General features: G+C 44.2%; 1 protein-coding gene across 2 annotated transcripts in view; it reads right to left on the reverse strand.

Annotated features, from left to right (window-relative positions):
* Positions 1-663: 663 nt before the first annotated feature.
* Positions 664-18642, reverse strand: part of WRKY21 (WRKY DNA-binding protein 21) — a 33059-nt gene continuing 15080 nt past the window's right edge. For both annotated transcript variants that reach the window (XM_087699260.1, XM_087699261.1), the window contains 2 exons: positions 1525-1650; positions 664-1100 (listed from right to left, as the gene is read on the reverse strand). In XM_087699260.1, coding sequence (XP_087555386.1) covers positions 941-1100; positions 1525-1650 — 286 coding nt within the window. In that variant the 3' untranslated portion in view covers positions 664-940. The remainder of the gene's footprint in view (positions 1101-1524; positions 1651-18642) is intronic.

Genomic DNA, 18642 nt, shown 5'->3' on the forward strand with positions numbered 1-18642 from the left:
CAAGCCCATCCTTAAAAACTCATCATTGAATGGATTGGTTGTGCTTGAATGATGGGATGATCAAAATCTTCATGTGGTGTGTGATCAAGACACCCAAAGGTCGTGTGCACAATCTTATCTTCAATCTCAGATTGCCTTGCACAAAATATTATCTTCATTCTTATCTTTGTGCTATAGCCTGAGTGTGTACGGTCTATTTCATCAATCAGGCCATTAAATCAATACAGAATTTTTAGTTAGCAATTGTTTTCAGTTTTTGGGCCTTACTGGAAAATAATCGGCCAAATATACAATGCACTGCTCACTATTTGTCCAGAATTGGCCAAATAAAGGTCTATGAAGGTGATGAACTGGTGCTCGTAACATTTCAAAGCAATCTGGTCAGATTGCTCATGAGTTGTCTGAAAGTACTCAAACATACATCCATGCCTGTGATGATGACCTGCAGAATGTTAGCTTTTATAGACCACAACATGCCTAGATCCCAGCAGCACATAAACAAATACGAATAAACCATGCAGACTGACATTCATTTATCTAGACCTATACACTTGGTTGATAACATCAAAAAGAGCATTGACAAGTAAATAGACACAGAACTCCTAATTGGGCTAATCTAGAGCAGCATTTTGAAACTGAAGAAGGTCAAGGCTACTCGATAGAGCCCACAATGAGAAGTTTCATCATGTATGGCACACACTTGGACTCCTTGGATGTACAATTCCTCGTGGGTGAACTCCTCAAGTATATTTTCTATCACATCTGATGGACAGCTCATCCAAATGAGCTCAACTAGTTACATGATCAAATTCAGTTTTTAACAATAATTACCTGCCTCCCATCCCAGGCAAATCATACAGCTACGTCATGAACTACACTAAACAAATCTTGAAACACTAACCAATCATTATGGCTGATTAAAGAAATACAGCTGAGTGATTTAAGAGGGGGCAACCACAGTACTACCAACAGTGGATGTTACACATGGGTGGTTGTGGTCCCCTTCATATGTCACAATTAGCATTGTTGGGTCATCTAAAGACCGCTCCACATGTTTTCTCGCAGGGCATCCCCTCATACTGCTACACTTGTAGTAACCCCTGAAAATAAATGCTTCTCCATCAGTTGGAGTTCAATATATCTCACTTGAAAGACAATTCAATGACCTTGAAAGGCCAGCCATGTGCCATCTGCGTGTTTTATATATTGATAAAGCATATTACTGTTAAAACTTTAGCTTGGTGAGAATCTACCACAGACCAACTCATCAACTTATCCATTTGTTTGCTGCTTATGCAACAACAATGTCCATGACAATTATACTATATTCTTCTTTGCCGAGCTTTGTACATTTATTCCTGTGAGCATGCTTCAAGAAGCTAAAAAAGAAGGATCTTTCCTTTACAATGAAGACGTGCGGTAGCAAAAACTGTCCACTTCATTGACAAACTCTGACAGATGAATGAGTGTACTGGGTTTTACAGAACTGTTTAACTGCAGAGACTTAGTAAGCAAGGTAAGTACCTGGGGTGAGGGGAGCCTTTGATCGGCTTCTGTCCATATTTCCGCCATGAGTAATCATCTGGTGGGATGTCAGCCAGCTTGTCACTTATGGCTGGAACTTGAATAGTCCTTTTTACCCTTGTTTTCCTATTATTTAAGAGCAAAAACGGTTATGGCAAGTAAAACAAGAAAATTTGCATCAGCTGAATCAGCATTATGCTTGGCACATTAATCAAGGTAAAATAGAACAAAATCTACTATGATAGACCTGCAATTCATTACAAGTAACTAAGCATGTGTATGTAAAAGGCAGATGAAGAGCCATGAAAAATAAAACAAACAAATATAGCAGTCACACAAGAAAGCCAGAAATGAGCCATGTCACAGCTAGAGAAATAGTTTTTTGGGCACTGTTCTTTCTTTCTCGATTTGCTCATGTTCACTGCTGTGTACCTTTTTGCTTGAGAGTAACAGAGTGGACAGGGCAGGACCTTGCAGCAACCAGGACACACAGGAAATAAATATTGCTTATTTAAGCACAAGATTACAAGAATAACAAAAGCAGTTGCCATAGTCAAAATAGCCACAGGAAGAACTCCAAGTGACAGCCTTGGATCAATCTTAATATCCGTATTATTGTAGCAGCTTTATTGGATCTTGCAATGCAACATTTTCCCTCTTGATAACTAAGAAGGCATTTATTAAACAATTAAACACACTTAACATAGAGGAGTTAGAATGCCCTGACTTAGAGACACAAAACATAGATTGGCCCCAAAGCTTGGCACCCCTTGCAGTATTCCTCTGAATATTACTAAAGTTGTTCGATCTGAGTACAAAGAGCCTGATTTCTGCTCTGAAACCTTGCATTTCAGCCACAATCAGACTAACCAAAATCTTGTTCTTGTACCTGCTCTCCACAGATCACTCCAGCCCTGTTGGTTCACTAAGTCACAAGTTGCTCTCGCCAACTGAGACTAACTGACACTAGAACTGACCAACATCTACCTTGAAAATTCCAATTTCTGCATAACCTCTTCAAAAAGCACAAAAAGCACTTGCACGCAGACCAAGACTACTGCCTATAATGAGCTTTACCCCCCCTGGAGGGAGAGAATGTTTCACACTACCTTAGACAGAAGGTCTACTAGAAGCTTCAGCCTATCACTAGTGCCAAACACTTCGACTCAGCCACGCACAATGCTAATCCAATCCATCTTTTAAATACACGAGAGAATACATCCAGTCCATGACAAAACTGCACAAAACTGGAAAAAGCACCTGTGTGCAGGTCCCAACAGCAACACTCCTGGCCACTAAAGAAAGAGAGACCTATAGACATCCTACATGCAACCCTAGATAGCAAGTCTACGCTGTCCAAAGCAGCCCACAACTGTTACTGCCACAGCATGATCTCTTTCAGCACACTGCTATTCCACTTGATGCATGCTCACACGGAAGAGACAAACCTACCACTATGCTATAAAAACAGCCACAACCTCTCCCTTGTATGCCACAACTCCCTCCACCTGCCCAAAACTGGCATACAAACTTTACTAACTTTTTTTCAACTTTTTCCTTTTAAGTTTTTGCGTAAAAAGCATGTTTTTATTCAAAAATATTAATTTTCAGTGTTCGAGCCCAAACCTTGGTCCCACTACCCGAATTCAATACTCTAGTCTAAATCCTGGTACTAAGGTTCACAAAGTCCCAATTATTTAAATGTGCACCTTGCATTTACACATTGTACAATTAATTAATCTTTGGCTCACTACTCTCAACTATTTATTAGCTTCTACCACCAAGCGTCTCCTATTGGAGGCATTATAGATTACATCTTGCAGAAGGACCTTCCATATCTGCTCCCTAGTGTGACCCCACAAACCATGAGCTTGCCCAAGAGTACTAGACTCTCGTATTGTAGATCAATAATCCCTACCAACCCCCCGCCCGGAGTGATGCCGGATAATAGTCGCCCATGCCAGCTTGGCCTAGGAGTCCCTAGAACCATCCGAGCCGTCCCAAAGAAAATTCAACACAAGGCAGCAAAGCAGAGCCACACAAGACAAGGAGAAACACCAATGGAAAGCAATGTACTAGGTTGTCGCTAAGAGGACATGGTTGACTACTAGATCCCTGCCTGCCAAGGAGAGGCGAGTCGTGCTCCAATAGGTCAACCTCCTCCTAATGGAGTCAAGCACTAGGAGAAACTATTGGGTTGGGGTAATGTCGAGGCCCACCTAGAAACCAAGATAACGAATGATTTGTCCCCTACTCACCCATCTGAAACCCAAGTGGAAACACCGCTCAGTGCTAAACTCTAGATCTGTGAGAAGCCCAACTGACTTCCAAGAGTTGATCCTCACCCCTACAGCAATGCAGAATACCTCCAGTGCTAATCTCACCTTCTCCAGCATCAGCTCATCCTCCTCCACATAAAGGGCTATGTCATCTGCATACTCAAAATCCACCAGCTCTGTCTCCTCTCTCACTAGGAGCCTGAGGCCACACAAGCCACTCATGCTTGAGTGGAGAAAGTAGTACATCACCTCTGCAACGAGTAGAAAGAGGTAGGAGGCTAAAGGGCAGCCCTACTGGACCCACCTCTCCAAACAAAACTCCTCTCCCCTCCAAGCACCTATGAGTATCCTACTAGTGGTCGACCTCTACAACGATACCCCTCTAATCAGCTCTTGGGGAAGACCACTCATGCCATGGTACTTTCTAGAAAGTCCCAATCAACCCTATCATAGGCCCTCTCGAAATCTAGTAGTAGAAGCATTGCCATCCTCTGGCCGCTATGTTGAGCCCACTCAATGGCCTCAAAGAAGGTAAGGACGTCTAGGATGCTCCTATCCTAGATGAAACATTCAGTGTGCCATGGATGATGTCTAGGAAAATGGGGCAAAGATTGTTGCCAATCATCTTGGCCAAGGCCTTAATAGGCCACTAACGACAAGGTGATCAACTGCCATTGGGACAACTCCAAGTGGTCTCTCCCTTTGGGGAGGAGACTAACTAGTCTTGTTGACAAGCTGCCGGCATTCAACCTAAGCTGAAAATCTCCTAAAAAGCTTGAGCAAGGAATCCTTCACCACCTCCCAAAAAGTGGTGTAGAAGGCTTTACACAACCCACCCTCTCCGGGGTAATCAGTCCATCCTATGTGTGGAATACCTCTGCTAGTTCCTTCTGAGTGAATGGCTCAAGGAGTATCTGTCCCATCAGCTCAATCACAAGGGATAAGATTTACTCCCACACCTGTTATCTACACCGGAGCACCCTATCTAATATTGCTTCCTGCTGAAAAAGTTGTTTATAGAAGTTCGTAGTGAGCTCCATCACCTCCTCCAAGCAAGAAAAGACCCTCCCATGCTAGTTATCGAGACTTCGGTTTCGGTCTCGTAAGATACATAGCTGATGCAACTAGATAGGCTTAGCAGTCGGCCAAAGGCAAAGAAGCTTATTGAAGGTGGGGAGACAAATTATTGCAAGGGGTGGCATTAATTCTCGAAGGAGAGCGTGTTTCACACACTACTCACGACGCTTTTTTCACCTGGACATCTAGCACCAAGATGTCAGTGGGTGTCAAAGGCAAAAGTTGTACTAAATTATGCCAGTCGAGTACAAGGTGGTGCTTGGTATCAATTTTAGTCTAGGCTATTTAATTGGTCAATAAATGTCAATGACATTAGAAACTACGCATTCATTAATTAAGTAATGTCAGTTCATCGACCAATTGATGCATAGAACCACTTGGGAGTCAAAATGGGCTGCTACCCAATTTGATTGTGGATGGGCATATTTAATTTTTTGGGCAAGGAGAAGGGCTGAAATTAACTTTCACAATTATTTATGCTGAAATTTAATTAAATGGCTGAAAAATCTAATTAAACGGCTACCACTTGGCAAAACTGACCCATACAAGTGAAGAGAAGGCTATTAGAGGCTGATAGAGATTTATTCAAGCATTGTAGAGGTCGGGAGAGGAAGAGAGAGAGATATAGCTATGGGTGATCAACCCAACCATTGGAGACTATTAGAGAGCTACTGCCAACTATGGGTAATCAACTCAACCATTGGAGACTATCAAAGAGCTAGTGCCAACTAATCAAGAGACCATAAGAGGCATGTGAAAACCCATGTAGGCTATCTACAAGCAACCGATATCAAGCTTGGGGCCCATAGGGGCACACGACTGCCTATGAGGCTCCTGTTGATGGTGGACTATGGACATTCAGCCATTTCCAACAAAGTAGCAACAAATTTTACTAGTTTCTCACGATAGAGATCAAAGATTTCTCTTTCCTCAACTTTCTCTCATTCCCCAGTTTCCAAAGTTCAACAAATCTCAACCATTGCAGCCATTTGAGGTGCTAAGTTCAAGAGTTTACTATTTTAAACCCTAATTTGCAGCAAGAATTAGGGTTTAGCAGCCACTTCAAGTCCCAACCAAGCCTAGTTGCATTCCGTCCACAGACGGATCCAAATAGTATGATTCCTCCAATCCAATCAAATGTGTATGATCCGTCCAATTTTGGCCCCTTTTTTTTTAAAGTTCATGTTCAAAGAAAAGTCGTTTTCTTCTCTGCCCTTTTCCCCTTTCTCCTCATTGACCACTACCTATACCTCACTTACCACTTCTTCTTCTTCTACCTCTCTCTTACAAGCTCCTCTACTTTTCTCTCTCCTCCATCCACTTCCCTCTAGACTCTACCTCTACATCCTCTCCTCTTGTCTCATCCTCTATAGCTCTATTTCTATTTCCTCTTCCATTACCTCATCTTCTTTCCCTTCCCTTGCCTCTACCTATATATCTATATTCTTTACTCCTCTTACAACGCCTAAGCCTCTTCATGAAGCCTTTCCATTATGCACAGCTCACCTTAAGTCGTAGCCTTCAATTTCCTTTTGTATCTACTACTTTTTATGCTTTGCCACTTGGCACTTGTGACTTGCTATATCGTGATCCTTGAACCATGATCCAACATTGTGGCTAGCTTTTTCTTAAATCCATTGTACATGTCTTCAAATCTTACAAATAAAATTGGATCTTGAAAATGACTTATAACTAGATTTACATTTTGTCTCAACCTCAAGTCATGTTCATGACTCGTCGTTGAAAATTGAAGCAGACATTTGTGGTTTATAAATTGTTTTAGTATTGGATGGATAATACCTTGTGAGTATCTCATGGGTGCCACTCTCATATTAAAACAAAAAATATTTACTAGCCTAACCCTTAATTTTCTATGTATTTTTAAATAATTGTGCGAAACACCGAATTTTACCCGAGATTTTTTTTGTGTATGTTCGGTGTCATATTAAGTCCACGAACTAGACGCATTGGATGAATCATACCTGATTACCTTGGTGCCAAGAAATTGAAGGCTTATACTTGAAATCAGTGACTCGAATTCGAGGAATTACTAGAGATTTCAAAAAGTCAATCATTCCAATTGTATTTGGGGCTCATTTTGACCAGCCAAGGATCAATTGGAGGGCCATCCCCGATTGGATGAAGGGGCAAATCAAATTGAAGGCTTCCCGGTCATTCTTGATTTCAAGAGACATTGGATAGTGAAGGCTTGCTGGTCATTTTCGATATCAAGAGACATTGAACAAGATTCGACCAAATCTTCGTGCACTTTATTCAATATTAAAATAAGCTAAAGAAATACCAAAAGGGGCACCAGCTTTGAAGCCAACCAAGAGTCTACTATTCAAGACTAACTAGCAGCATTTGTACTTTCAATTAATGTGAATTTATATTTACTCTAATTTTGTGGTTCCATTGCCAGGATACCATCAATTCCCTTGAGTTGGTGGGCCCCTGGTACTCAATGGGAAGTTAGAAGCGTTGCTTTGTGTGCTAAGATTGTAATCAACTGAGTATTACATCAAGAATGTCTTTGTATAGTGAGATGGAATCAAGCAGTGATGATGCCTCTTGGACTAAAAATTCGCAAACTAAAGGTGGGAATGCATTGCCTTATCTTGGACAAGGCACTCAACATGGGCACTAGGCAGCAAGCTGATAATGTTGGTCCCAAAATGCTGGTCTTTCTAGGCCTCTTGAAGCCGATGACTAGCAAGAGGAAGAGGAATTTGATGACAAATTTAAGGATTAGCTAAGGACAGCAGCTAAAATGTTTGCGCAATTGGCAAATGATCCTCCGTTTATGCACTTCTTGAACTCCCCAAAAGAGGGCAAGCAAAGGTAAGAAAAGAAAATAGTCTTCAAGAGCTTCGAGACAATCAGATGCACCAAAGGAAGAGCCAATGCAGCAACATAATGTTTCAAATGTGTATAATGAGCATACGCATATGATGGAAATGGGGCAATTGATGCAAATGCAAGGCGAACTTGGAAGTGCCAATCCATTCAGTTATGGAAAGCAAAGCATGCATCCTAATGTGGGTCACCCTAGTGATTCGGTTTTCCAAACAATGGCTGGTAAGGCTTCAGCCATGGAGATGCAAGGACCAACTGTATTTGGTATTCAGCAACCCATGCATGGTATGCAAGGACCCATGTATCTGTTAGCAGTCATGTTTGTCATGCCTTGTCATCTCCTGCCTGTGAGCCTCAGTCTGAGTCAGACGAGGACATTAGGAGCTCTGACATGTCTGTCATGTGTTATGATGAGGGAGGCTAGTCACTCTCAACTAGCTGTCTTAGGATGTGTATTTCTTTTTGGCCTCTTTTAGTGGGCAGCCACTGGCTGCTGGGCCACTTTTTGGTCACTGTTGTGGGGCGCCCATTTTAGGGCATTTTTAGGGTTTGCACCCATTTTAGGGTTAGGATTAGGGTTTGTCCTTTTGCCTATTTATAGGCAGCCCCCCTCCCCACTTGATCACTTGTCTTCTTGCCGATTCCGACACTCCTCCCCCTCCGTGGTGGTGCTGCCATCATCATCAGCCTGATCTGGTGCCCTCACTGACGTTGTGGGCTGCGTGCAGGGACTGATCAGTCCCCTTCCGCCTTCCCGTTTGTATTCAGCATTCATTTCAGTCAGTGCAGATTTCTCTTCCTTATTTTCTGCTTTCTCTCTCTCTCCCTCCGTGTTTGTATTCCCTCTTCCGCAGCACACTCTCACATGGTATCAGAGCCGAAGGAGAGTACACAGAGCTGAGATCTACGCAGGAGAACACCCACAACCTTGTGTTTGCTGGTCAAGACGTCTCCAACAGCTGAGGCGTCACCTTTTGCACCATCTCCTTGATCAAGGCGGCCTGTTTTGGTGTCAACCTACTTGCGTTTGCTGCTGGCATCATCCCCAAAATCTGCGTTTTCAGCCTGTGCGGCCCTCCTCTAGCTGGGCGACACTCCACCAAGCTGCGTTTTCAGCTTTTGTGGCTGCGTTCAACCTCTGGCGGCACTCCTCCAAGCTGGCAACCTCATTTCTCCTTGCGTTTTGAGGCAAGAGGTTGTTTTTCTGTGGTGATTGCATCGTTAGCACTTGCGTTTGACATCATCCTTGCGTTTTCTGCAAAGCGGCCAACTCAGGAGCTTCTAGTGTTTGTGTTTCGGCATCGGCAACCTTCCCTTGATGTGTTTTGGTGTTTGCAGATATCGAAGATGTCTTATCATCAGTTTACGGGCTTTGATGACTCAGATGACGAGCTTTTGTCTCGATACTCATCTGAACGAAGGCGTGATTTCTATCACGAGGACCGTTTTCCGGAGTCTATTCCTTTTTCCCGTCCCCCTTCTATTCATGTATCTCGGCGAGCCCCTTCCAGTGAGCCGAAGATGCAGCCTTTGGTACCCCCTGTACAGGTACCCGTACTTCCTCAGCTGCCCAAAGAGGACCGGTTGGATGGATCCAACTTTTCTCTATGGTCCTGCAAGGTGGAGTGTATCTTGGACTCCTTCGATCTTTGGAAGCTTGTTTTTGTTCCTATTCCCCGGCCTAAGGTGGATCCCGCCGATGGAACAACTATGGATCATGCAGCCTTATGGGATCGGCTCAATTCTAGAGCCAGATCTTTCCTCTTTCTGAGTTTGTAGGATTCTGTCCTTGTTCATGTTCACAAGTTGAAGACAGCAGCAGACGTGTGGAGAAAGCTCGCGTCTCTCTATCAACAGAAGACATTTGCCCATCGGATATCTCTTGAAAAGAAGTTGCGGATGCTCGCTATTGATGATAGTCCTTCCATGAAGGACCACATCAACAGATTACAGGATATGAGGGATGAGCTTGCATCCCTCGGTCGGACGATATCTTCTGAAGACATGGCTATGATTCTCTTGACTCAGCTGCCATCACCTCGGTTTGATGTCTTCTACACCAGCCTTCTTACATCGAGGACCTGTGAGAAGCTTCTATGGGAGGAGCTATCCCCGCTTGTCTTGGAACATGACGAGTGACTCAGAGAGGTCAGTGCTAGTGGATCCAACTCCACTAGAGCCTTTGTTGCAGGTTCGGGAGGACAGAAGAAGAAGAAGAAGTCAAAGGCTAAGAAGAAGGGCAATTCTTCAAGCTCTAACTCAGATTCAGAGAGACCGAAGTGCCCACACTGTGGGAAAGGGACACATCCCGAGGAGAAATGCTAGAAGAAGTACCCTCACCTTCGTCCGGGAGCAAAGGGTGGATGTACATCGGAGCCTTCTTCTATCTCTACACCAGCTGTTATCCATGAGTCAGTGTTCCTTCATATCCATGTTTTGGAGAAGGATCCTTCTTCCGTGGCTGCAGTGTCTTCTGCGCAGCCTTGGTTAGTGGACAGTGGTGCTTCGAGTCATATGACTCCCCGAGGTGATTTGTTACAGGATCTCCGTCCATTAGAGGGTTCAGTCACTGTTGGTAACATTTTATCGGTGCCTATTAGTGGTGTTGGCACATTGCCTTTATTTACCAACCGACCTTCGAGCTCCTTTTCACAGACCCTACATGCTCCGGATTTGGGCCTTCCCCTCCTCTCAGTTTATGGCCTTACGAGGCTTGGCACGCGAGTGATCTTCACAACGAATGCCGTTGTTATTGAGGATTCGTTTACAGGAGCTGTCTTATCTACAGGTTGGCAGGAGAGCGGGCTTTACAAGCTCCATTTTCCTTCTTTGCTACAGGGTCCTCCAAGGCAGTCTATTGCTACACCCGTTCTCGCTTGTGCACCTTCTATTCCACAAGTTCCTTTCCATCCCCCACCTTCTTCTCCGGTGGTTCCCTCGTACCCCCCATCCCTTTCAAAGGGGGACGATCTCAGTGATGCGGCTGTGGATTCCCTGGCCCCTAGTGTTTTAGAGGGGGGTTCCCAGGATCGTGAGAAGCTCCTTCAGCAGCAGTCTACATCGACGGACTTCATCGACATTGGCATTCCTCTTGCCACCCTAGGATCTATTTCTTCTTCGGCCTTCAGCCACATCTAGGATCTAAGAGGGGGTGTTAGCAGTCATGTTTGTCATGCCTTGTCATCTCCTGCCTGTGAGCCTCAATCTGAGTCAGACAAGGACATTAGGAGCTCTGACACGTCTGTCATGTGTTATGATGGGGGAGGCTAGTCACTCTCGACTGGCTGACTTAGGATGTGTATTTCTTTTTGGCCTCTTTTAGTGGGCAGCCTGGCTGCCCGGCCACTTTTTGGTCACTGTTGTGGGGCGCCCATTTTAGGGCATTTTTAGGGTTTGCGTCCATTTTAGGGTTAGGGTTAGGGTTTGTCCTTTTGCCTATTTATAGGCAATCCCCCTCCCCACTTGATCACTTGTCTTCTTGCAAATTCCGACACTCCTCCGTGGTGGTGCTGCCATCATCATCAGCTTGATCTGGTGCCCTCACTGACACTGTGGGCTGCGTGCAGGGACTGATCAATCTCCTTCCACCTTCCCATTTGTATTCAGCATTCACTTCAATCAGTGCAGATTTCTCTTCCTTATTTTCTGATTTCTCTCTCTCTCCCTCCGTGTTCGTATTCCCTCTTCCGCAGTGCACTCTCACAGTATCTGGGTATGGCAAGTGGACTGGAAAGCCCAATACATAGCAATGTTGGCATGATGCTAGGACACAAAGTGGCATCTAGGCCCAATGTTTGGGATTTGCGGTATTAATGTTGGTCGTGCAAATGTTCTATATAGTGCTAGTCATGAGTAAAACACAGTAATGCTTTGAATGTATGGGAATATAATCTTAGTATGGTTGGTGGTATGCAAATTCCCATGCACAATCACATTGCAATGTTCCAAAGTATACAAACAGGAATGTTTCGCAATGCATCTAGGGCTCCTAGCATGTTAGATTACATATAAGGGGGCTGATCGACTAGACCCGATCCATGAGTAAAACACAGTAATGCTTTGAATGTATGGGAAAATAATCTTAGTATGGCTGGTGGTATGCAAATTCCCATGCACAATCACATTGCAATGTTCAAAAGTATAAAAACATGAATGTTTCGTGATGCATCTAGGGCTCCTAGCATGTTAGCTACATATGAGGGGGCTGATCAACTAGACCTGATCCATAGCTGGATTCATACTCATATGTTTCCCCATTACAAACCTTTGTAGATGCCTAAAATTAGACATATATCATGGGCATTTCATACTTGTCTTTTCTGGGCAAAGATATTTTTGGCCCATGCCTTCATCATACATGACAAAAGATGCTCCAATGTTGGCACCTATAGTATGCCACAAGATGAGGTGTAGGATGAGGATGAGGAGGATAAGCTTCAAGCCAAAGATGAAAAAGAGTTATCTTGAGTAGCACGACACTACAATCTTGATCCTTGACTCTTGGGTCTCTTGAGTTGTCTAGAGTGATGGAGGAGGATGACCTAGCAAATCATCCTCAATGATGGACTTTACCTTGATGTGATTTGGTTAGAGTTGATTTTGGATTAGGCTCGTTCTGTGAGAGTGTGCAACAAAAGGAGCTCGAACATAGATCGAGAGAGAGAGAGAGAGACAATCTGCAAGAAAAGAAGAAAAGAAGCCTACACTGAACAAGGAACAAATGCTGAATACAATAGGAGAACTAATAAGTCCCTGCATGCAGCCCACAGCATCAAGTAAGGGCACTAGATCAAGCTGATGATATCAGCAGCACCGAAGATAAAGGAAGATGACGGAGTCAGAGTGTGCACCTACTAAGAAAGGAGGAAAGATGATGATATATCTGACTACCAAGTAGGAAATGGCTATAAATAGCCAAACACCCCAAAAATTGGCCGACCTCAAATTTGGGGCCAACAATATGGCCGACCAGCATTTAATGCTAGGAAAAATACCAAAGATACTCAAAAAAATCCCAAAAAGGGTAGACAATCTCTAGCATGTGAGGCAAGCTGAAGAAAGCAGAAACCACTCGGGAAATGCACATAAAATCTCGACTGGAGGAGAAAAAGCGCTGAAATGCAATAAACAAAGTGCTCTAGAGTGAGCTACCTCCTCCATCAAAACAAATGATAGATAGATCAGAGCTCCTATAAAGTCTTCGTTTGACTTGGATTGAGGCTCACAGGCAAGAGATGACAAGGCATGAGAAACATCACTACTAAAACCCCTCTCAAATCTTGGATGTGGTGGAAGGCCAAGGAAGAAATGAATCTTAGGGCGGTAAGAGAAATGCCAATGTCGAGGAAGACTATTGATGAAGAAGCTCCTCAGGATCCTGGAAAACCCCCTCTGAAACAATAAGAGCCAAAAAATCCACAGCCGCATCACTGAGACCGTCCCCTTCTGAAAGGGATGGGGGTTACAAGGGAACCATGGGAGGAGAGGGTTGGGGATGGAAAGAAACCTGTGTAAAAGATGGTGCACAAGCGAGAACGGGTGTACAACTACATCAAAGGACCCTGCATAAGAGAAGAGGAACAGAACCTATAAAACCCGCTCTCGTACCAACCTATCACGATTGTAGGGACCAATTAGACAAGGAGATCGAGACAGACTGTCGTTACGCACAATGAGAAACAGAAAGAGTGAGAGAGAGCAAAGTAGAGAGTGAACACGTTTTCAGGTACAATGACGAGAGTGTACCTTTAGGTTTTTAGATAGATATATATGTGTAAGTACAAGTGCTAAGGGTGTGTTCACACCCAAGCACATTTAAAAGGCATGAGGCCTTTATTCCTAACAACCTCCCACCTAAAGGCAATGTGCCTTAAGAGGAGAAAAGAACTAGCTAAGTCTAGGTATGTACAAAGCTAAAATACATATATCTATCCAACTCCCTGTTAGCAGAGTATTTGTCAGCTCATGTGTGAGTCTGAGCTTGATCTGAGCTGGGCATTTTTATTAGGTATTTTAGGTTTTTTCTGGTGTGGCATTTTATGCCAGTGGAGCATTTTTATGCACTAGTCGGCCAGCATTAATGCTATCCGACCAGCATTATTACTCCCCACTTTTTCAGCCTATTTATACTCAGTGCTCCTCCTCAGTCAGTATCATCATCTTCACCATCTACAGACTCTGTGGAGAGAGGAGCCAGAGCCAGTGCCAGTGCCAGTGCCCATGCAGCCAGTGACTCCACTGTTGTATGCGACTGTCTCGTGTTCAGATATATGGATTCCATTTCTCGTGCATACATCTGAGTTCTCATCTGTATCATGTTCATTTCTTTTCTCTTTTTGTCTTGTGTTTCAGCAGTTTATTTCAGCACATGTTTATGCTTCCACCGCTGCCCCACTTCTGACATGGTATCAGTTTTTAGGATTTGTGTTTCTGCTGTGTTTTATTGCTGATTTCAAGACTGTTTTCCCCTTTTCTGCTCTGGTGGCTGCTGCTCCTACAGGCGACCTGTTTGACCTGCGTTTTCTGCAGTTTTACCATCGCCTGCTGCCTACGCACCCTCTACTGCCTGCGTTTTTCATCTGCAGCTGCTGGCGACAATTTTCTACCTGTTTTTCTCCAGTTTACAGCCTGCATTTTGCTGATTCAGCGTCTCTCATGGCTGGGTGACTGTTAATTCAGGCCGTTTTTGCTGTTTTTGGCAGGTTTTGACTGATTTTTTGACTGTCTGCAGCAGATTTTGTCTTCTATTGATCAGATTTTGGGTTATATTGCATGTGAACTCTCATTTTCTGCAGTCTCTGCTTGTGTTTTGGCTGTGTTTCCTCTCTACCTTCCATATGGCTCCTCCGTGCACTTCCACTGATGATAAGTTACATGGACCTGATTATCTCACATGGAGTGCTGTCATGAAAGCTTGGTTTGTGCAGAAGCGGTTATGGTACATCGTCTGTGGAGCTATTCCTCGACCTCTCCGTCCTTTTCCTCTTCCTGAAGACTTTGATGAGGACAATCATGAGGAAGCGGTGCTCACATGGGACTCGGACGATGCCCGTGCTTACTCGGCGTTGCTTCGGTGTATTTCTAAAGCGGTCTTACCGGCGGTTACCTCCTGTAGGACATCTCCTGAAGTATGGCAGAAGTTGCAGCAGATGTACGAGGCACCTTCCACCATGCGGCCAGTCACACTTTATGGCCAGCTCCAACAAATGAAGTTTGAGCCGAAAGATACTATTCAGTCTTTTCTTCTTTGTGTTACGCAGGTACAAGATCAGCTTCGGCACATGCAATCTGCTCTTCCCGAGGCGCATCTCGTTGGGACGATCCTCTACAAGCTCCCCCCGGAGTTTGATGGAGTAGCCAATGCTTTGCGGGCGCAGATATCATCGACTCCTGTCAGTTTTACACACATGACCTCGATGCTTCTTGAGCATGAGACATCCTTGAGATTACAAGGGCGGCTTCCGGCACATTATGGAGGCGAGGCTTATGTAGCTTCAAAGAGGGGTAACGGGAAGAAGAAGTCGAAGGCCCAGTGTTACCACTGTGGCAAGAAGGGACATTTGCGGAAGGACTGCAAGACCTTAGCAGCTTCCAGGAAGAAGGAGCAGAAGACGAAGTGGGATGTTAACTCTACCGATGAGTCCTCTCCTTCATCAAACTCCGACTCCGATCCTCCGACCAAGGTGAAGTCCAAGGCGCGGAAGGGATTCTCTTCTTCGGATTGCGGGAAGGGCTTGGTGGCCCCTTCCTCCGCTGCTTTCTAGTGGTGGTGATGAGGCCATCCCTCACGACTCTCCTGTGCTAGAGAGAGAGTGTGAGTGGGTGTTCACATGGGGCAGTCGCGCCTCATCTATACTTTTATACAGGTGCACAGGTTCCAGAGAGGGACGTCCCTCGCGCATCGATTTCAGTCTGGCGGAATCAAATCCTGGAGCTGGGATTGACATCCAGGTTCATGATGAGCTGGTTATCTGACAGAGAGCGGGAGGCTTTCGTCTGGAGCTCACATGAGGGAACACTTTGGCGGTCTGGCCAAAGGCGGGAAATCCATGGTCACCTATGTTCACGGGTATTTTTGACAGGATGGTCTTGTATGCTACTGCGAGACATTGGTGATGGACACAAAGACATGCTATGATCTTCTCTATTTTCAGGTGTTTGGTACGATCGACATCGACATCAAGTTCTCTCCGAGGCACCTTGGTGGTGGCTTGATCACCCACTGCTTGGGTATCCATGGTTCTACTTGGTGGTTCTATGTTGTATAGTTTCTTATCCCTTTTCATTGTACTATTGTCTTGTATCAGATCACTCATGATCTGAGAGAGGGTGTTAGCAGAGTATTTGTCAGCTCATGTGTGAGTCTGAGATTGATCTGGGCTGGGCATTTTTATTAGGTATTTTAGGTTTTTTCTGGTGTGGCATTTTATGCCAGTGGAGCATTTTTATGCACCACTCGGCCAGCATTAATGTTGTCCGACCAGTATTATTGCTCCCCACTTTTTCAGCCTATTTATACTCAATGCTCCTCCTCATTCAGTATCATCATCTTCACCATCTGTAGACTCTGTGGAGAGAGGAGCCAGAGCCAGTGCCAGTGCCAGTGCCCACGCAGCCAGTGACTCACTGTTGTATGCGACTGTCTCGTGTTCAAATATATGGATTCCATTTCCCGTGCATACATCTGAGTTCTCATCTGTATCGTGTTCTTTTCTTTTCTCTTTTTATCTTGTGTTTCAGCAGTTTATTTCAGCACATGTTTATGCTTCCACCGCTGCCCCACTTCTGACACTCCCATCATCTATCGGCAATGAGCAAACCACTCTGCTGGAAGACCCTTCGTGAGAAGGTCTACAAGTTTATCATCTGTATGCACTTTGACAAGCTCAATGCTCTTGCTGTCAAGTACATCACTAATGAAGTGGTACTTCACCTATATGTGCTTTGTCTTTGCATGAAAGACAAGATTCCGTGCTAGCATGATAGCACTCTGACTATCACAATGGAGAGGAGATAACTCTTTGATGCCAAGCTCTCCCACCAAACGTAAAAGCCATAAAGTCTCTTTGTATGCCTCAGTGGCAGCCACATACTCTGCCTCTGTAGTAGACAATGCAACACACTTTTGTAGCCTGGAGATCCAAGAGACTGCTCCTCCTGTGAAAGTAAACACATACCCAGAAGTGGACTTCCTGCAGTCCACATGACCAACATAGTCTGCATCCGTAAAGCCAACAACAAATGCCTTCTGCTTTCCAAAGAAGATGCACAACTCCTTGGTGCCTTTAAGGTATTTCATAATACCTTTCACTACATCCCAATGCTTCTTGCCAAGGTTTGCCATGTATCTGCTAACCACTCCCACTGCAAAGGCAATGTCAGGACGTGTAGCAACCATAGCATGCATCAAACTGCCAACAGCTGAAGCATATGGTATCTTGGCCATTTCAACCTTCTCATCATCAGACGTAGGGTTGTCCTCTGTACTAAGTTTCATATATAGAGGCAATGGAACCCCAATTGTTTTCCCCCCCTCCATATTGAAATGCTGCAAAACTTTGGAGATATACTCCTGCTGAGATAGATAGAGTAAGCCTTTCGATCTATCTCTGAGTATTCGCATGCCAAGAATGTGATTTGCATCACCAAGATTCTTCATGTCAAAGCTGCCATGAAGACTTTGCTTCAATGAATCCAAGGCATGAGTATCCTTGCCAGCAATCAGCATATCATCAATATACAAAACCAAGATAATCAGGCTGCCATCTGCTGCCTTTTAGGTATACAAGCAGTGATCCACTTGACTTCTATGAAAGCCTTGGAACTGCATGAATGTATCAAACTTATACCATTCTCTTGGTGCTTGTTTCATCCCATACAAACTCCTTTTGAGTTTACATACCATTTTTTATTTCCCTTGTTCAACAAAACCTTCAAGCTGCTGCATATATATGTCTTCATGCAGATCACCATGTAACAACGCAGTCTTTACATTCATCTGTATAAGCTCCATATCCTCAACTGCAACCAAGTCCAAAATGGTTCTCAATGTAGTCATCTTGACTACAAGAGAGAAAACCTCATCAAAGTCAATTTCCATGCTCCTGCTTATACCCCTTTGCAACCAATCTTGCTTTGTACTTTGGTGAGGAACCAGAAGTGACCTTTATCTTGTAAACCCATTTGCATGGAAGGGTTTTCTGCCCTTTAGGCAACTGCACCAAGTCCCAAGTGCCATTTTTTTCAAGAGATTCCATCTCTGACAACATGGCTTTATATCATTTCTTGCTGTGATGTCTGTCCATTGCTTTCTTGAAGCAAGATGGTTCACCATAGTCTGTCAACATGACATAATCAGCCACATTAATTGCACCAGGAACAAACCTGTCAAGTTGTCTAGTAGCCCTAGACGATTTCCTAACCCAATGGTCATTGTTTACTGGCTGTTCCTGCAAATTTCTATTTTCAGTATGCTGTCCTGGCATTTCAGCCTGCAAATCAGCATTAACAACTTGCTCTTCCTGCACATGTAATGGCTCATTTTCATGGGCAATAGCTGGCTGATCATTTCCTGCATTTACAAGTTCATTTACAATAGGTATTTGCTGTTGTACAACGGGTACATTTTGATGTCCAAAAGATATTTCTTTCCGAAATACAACCCTACAGACCTCCTCAATCCTTTCGGACTGTTTGTGCATGCGATCTTGCCGGAAGATAACGTCATTGCTGCGTACTACTTTCCTTTTCTCCGGATCCCACAATCTATACCCCATTTCACCCTCCTCACCATATCCTAGGAAAATGCATTTACAAGACTTTGGTTCAAGTTTGCTGCGTTTTTCTTTACGAATATGCACAAAAGCCTCATAACCAAACACTTTCAGATGAGCATATGAAGGTGGCT

This window comes from Lygodium microphyllum, chromosome 18 (assembly GCF_053477565.2).
Source record: "Lygodium microphyllum isolate KBCC chromosome 18, Lygodium_microphyllum_v1.1.10, whole genome shotgun sequence".
NCBI lineage: Eukaryota > Viridiplantae > Streptophyta > Polypodiopsida > Schizaeales > Lygodiaceae > Lygodium > Lygodium microphyllum.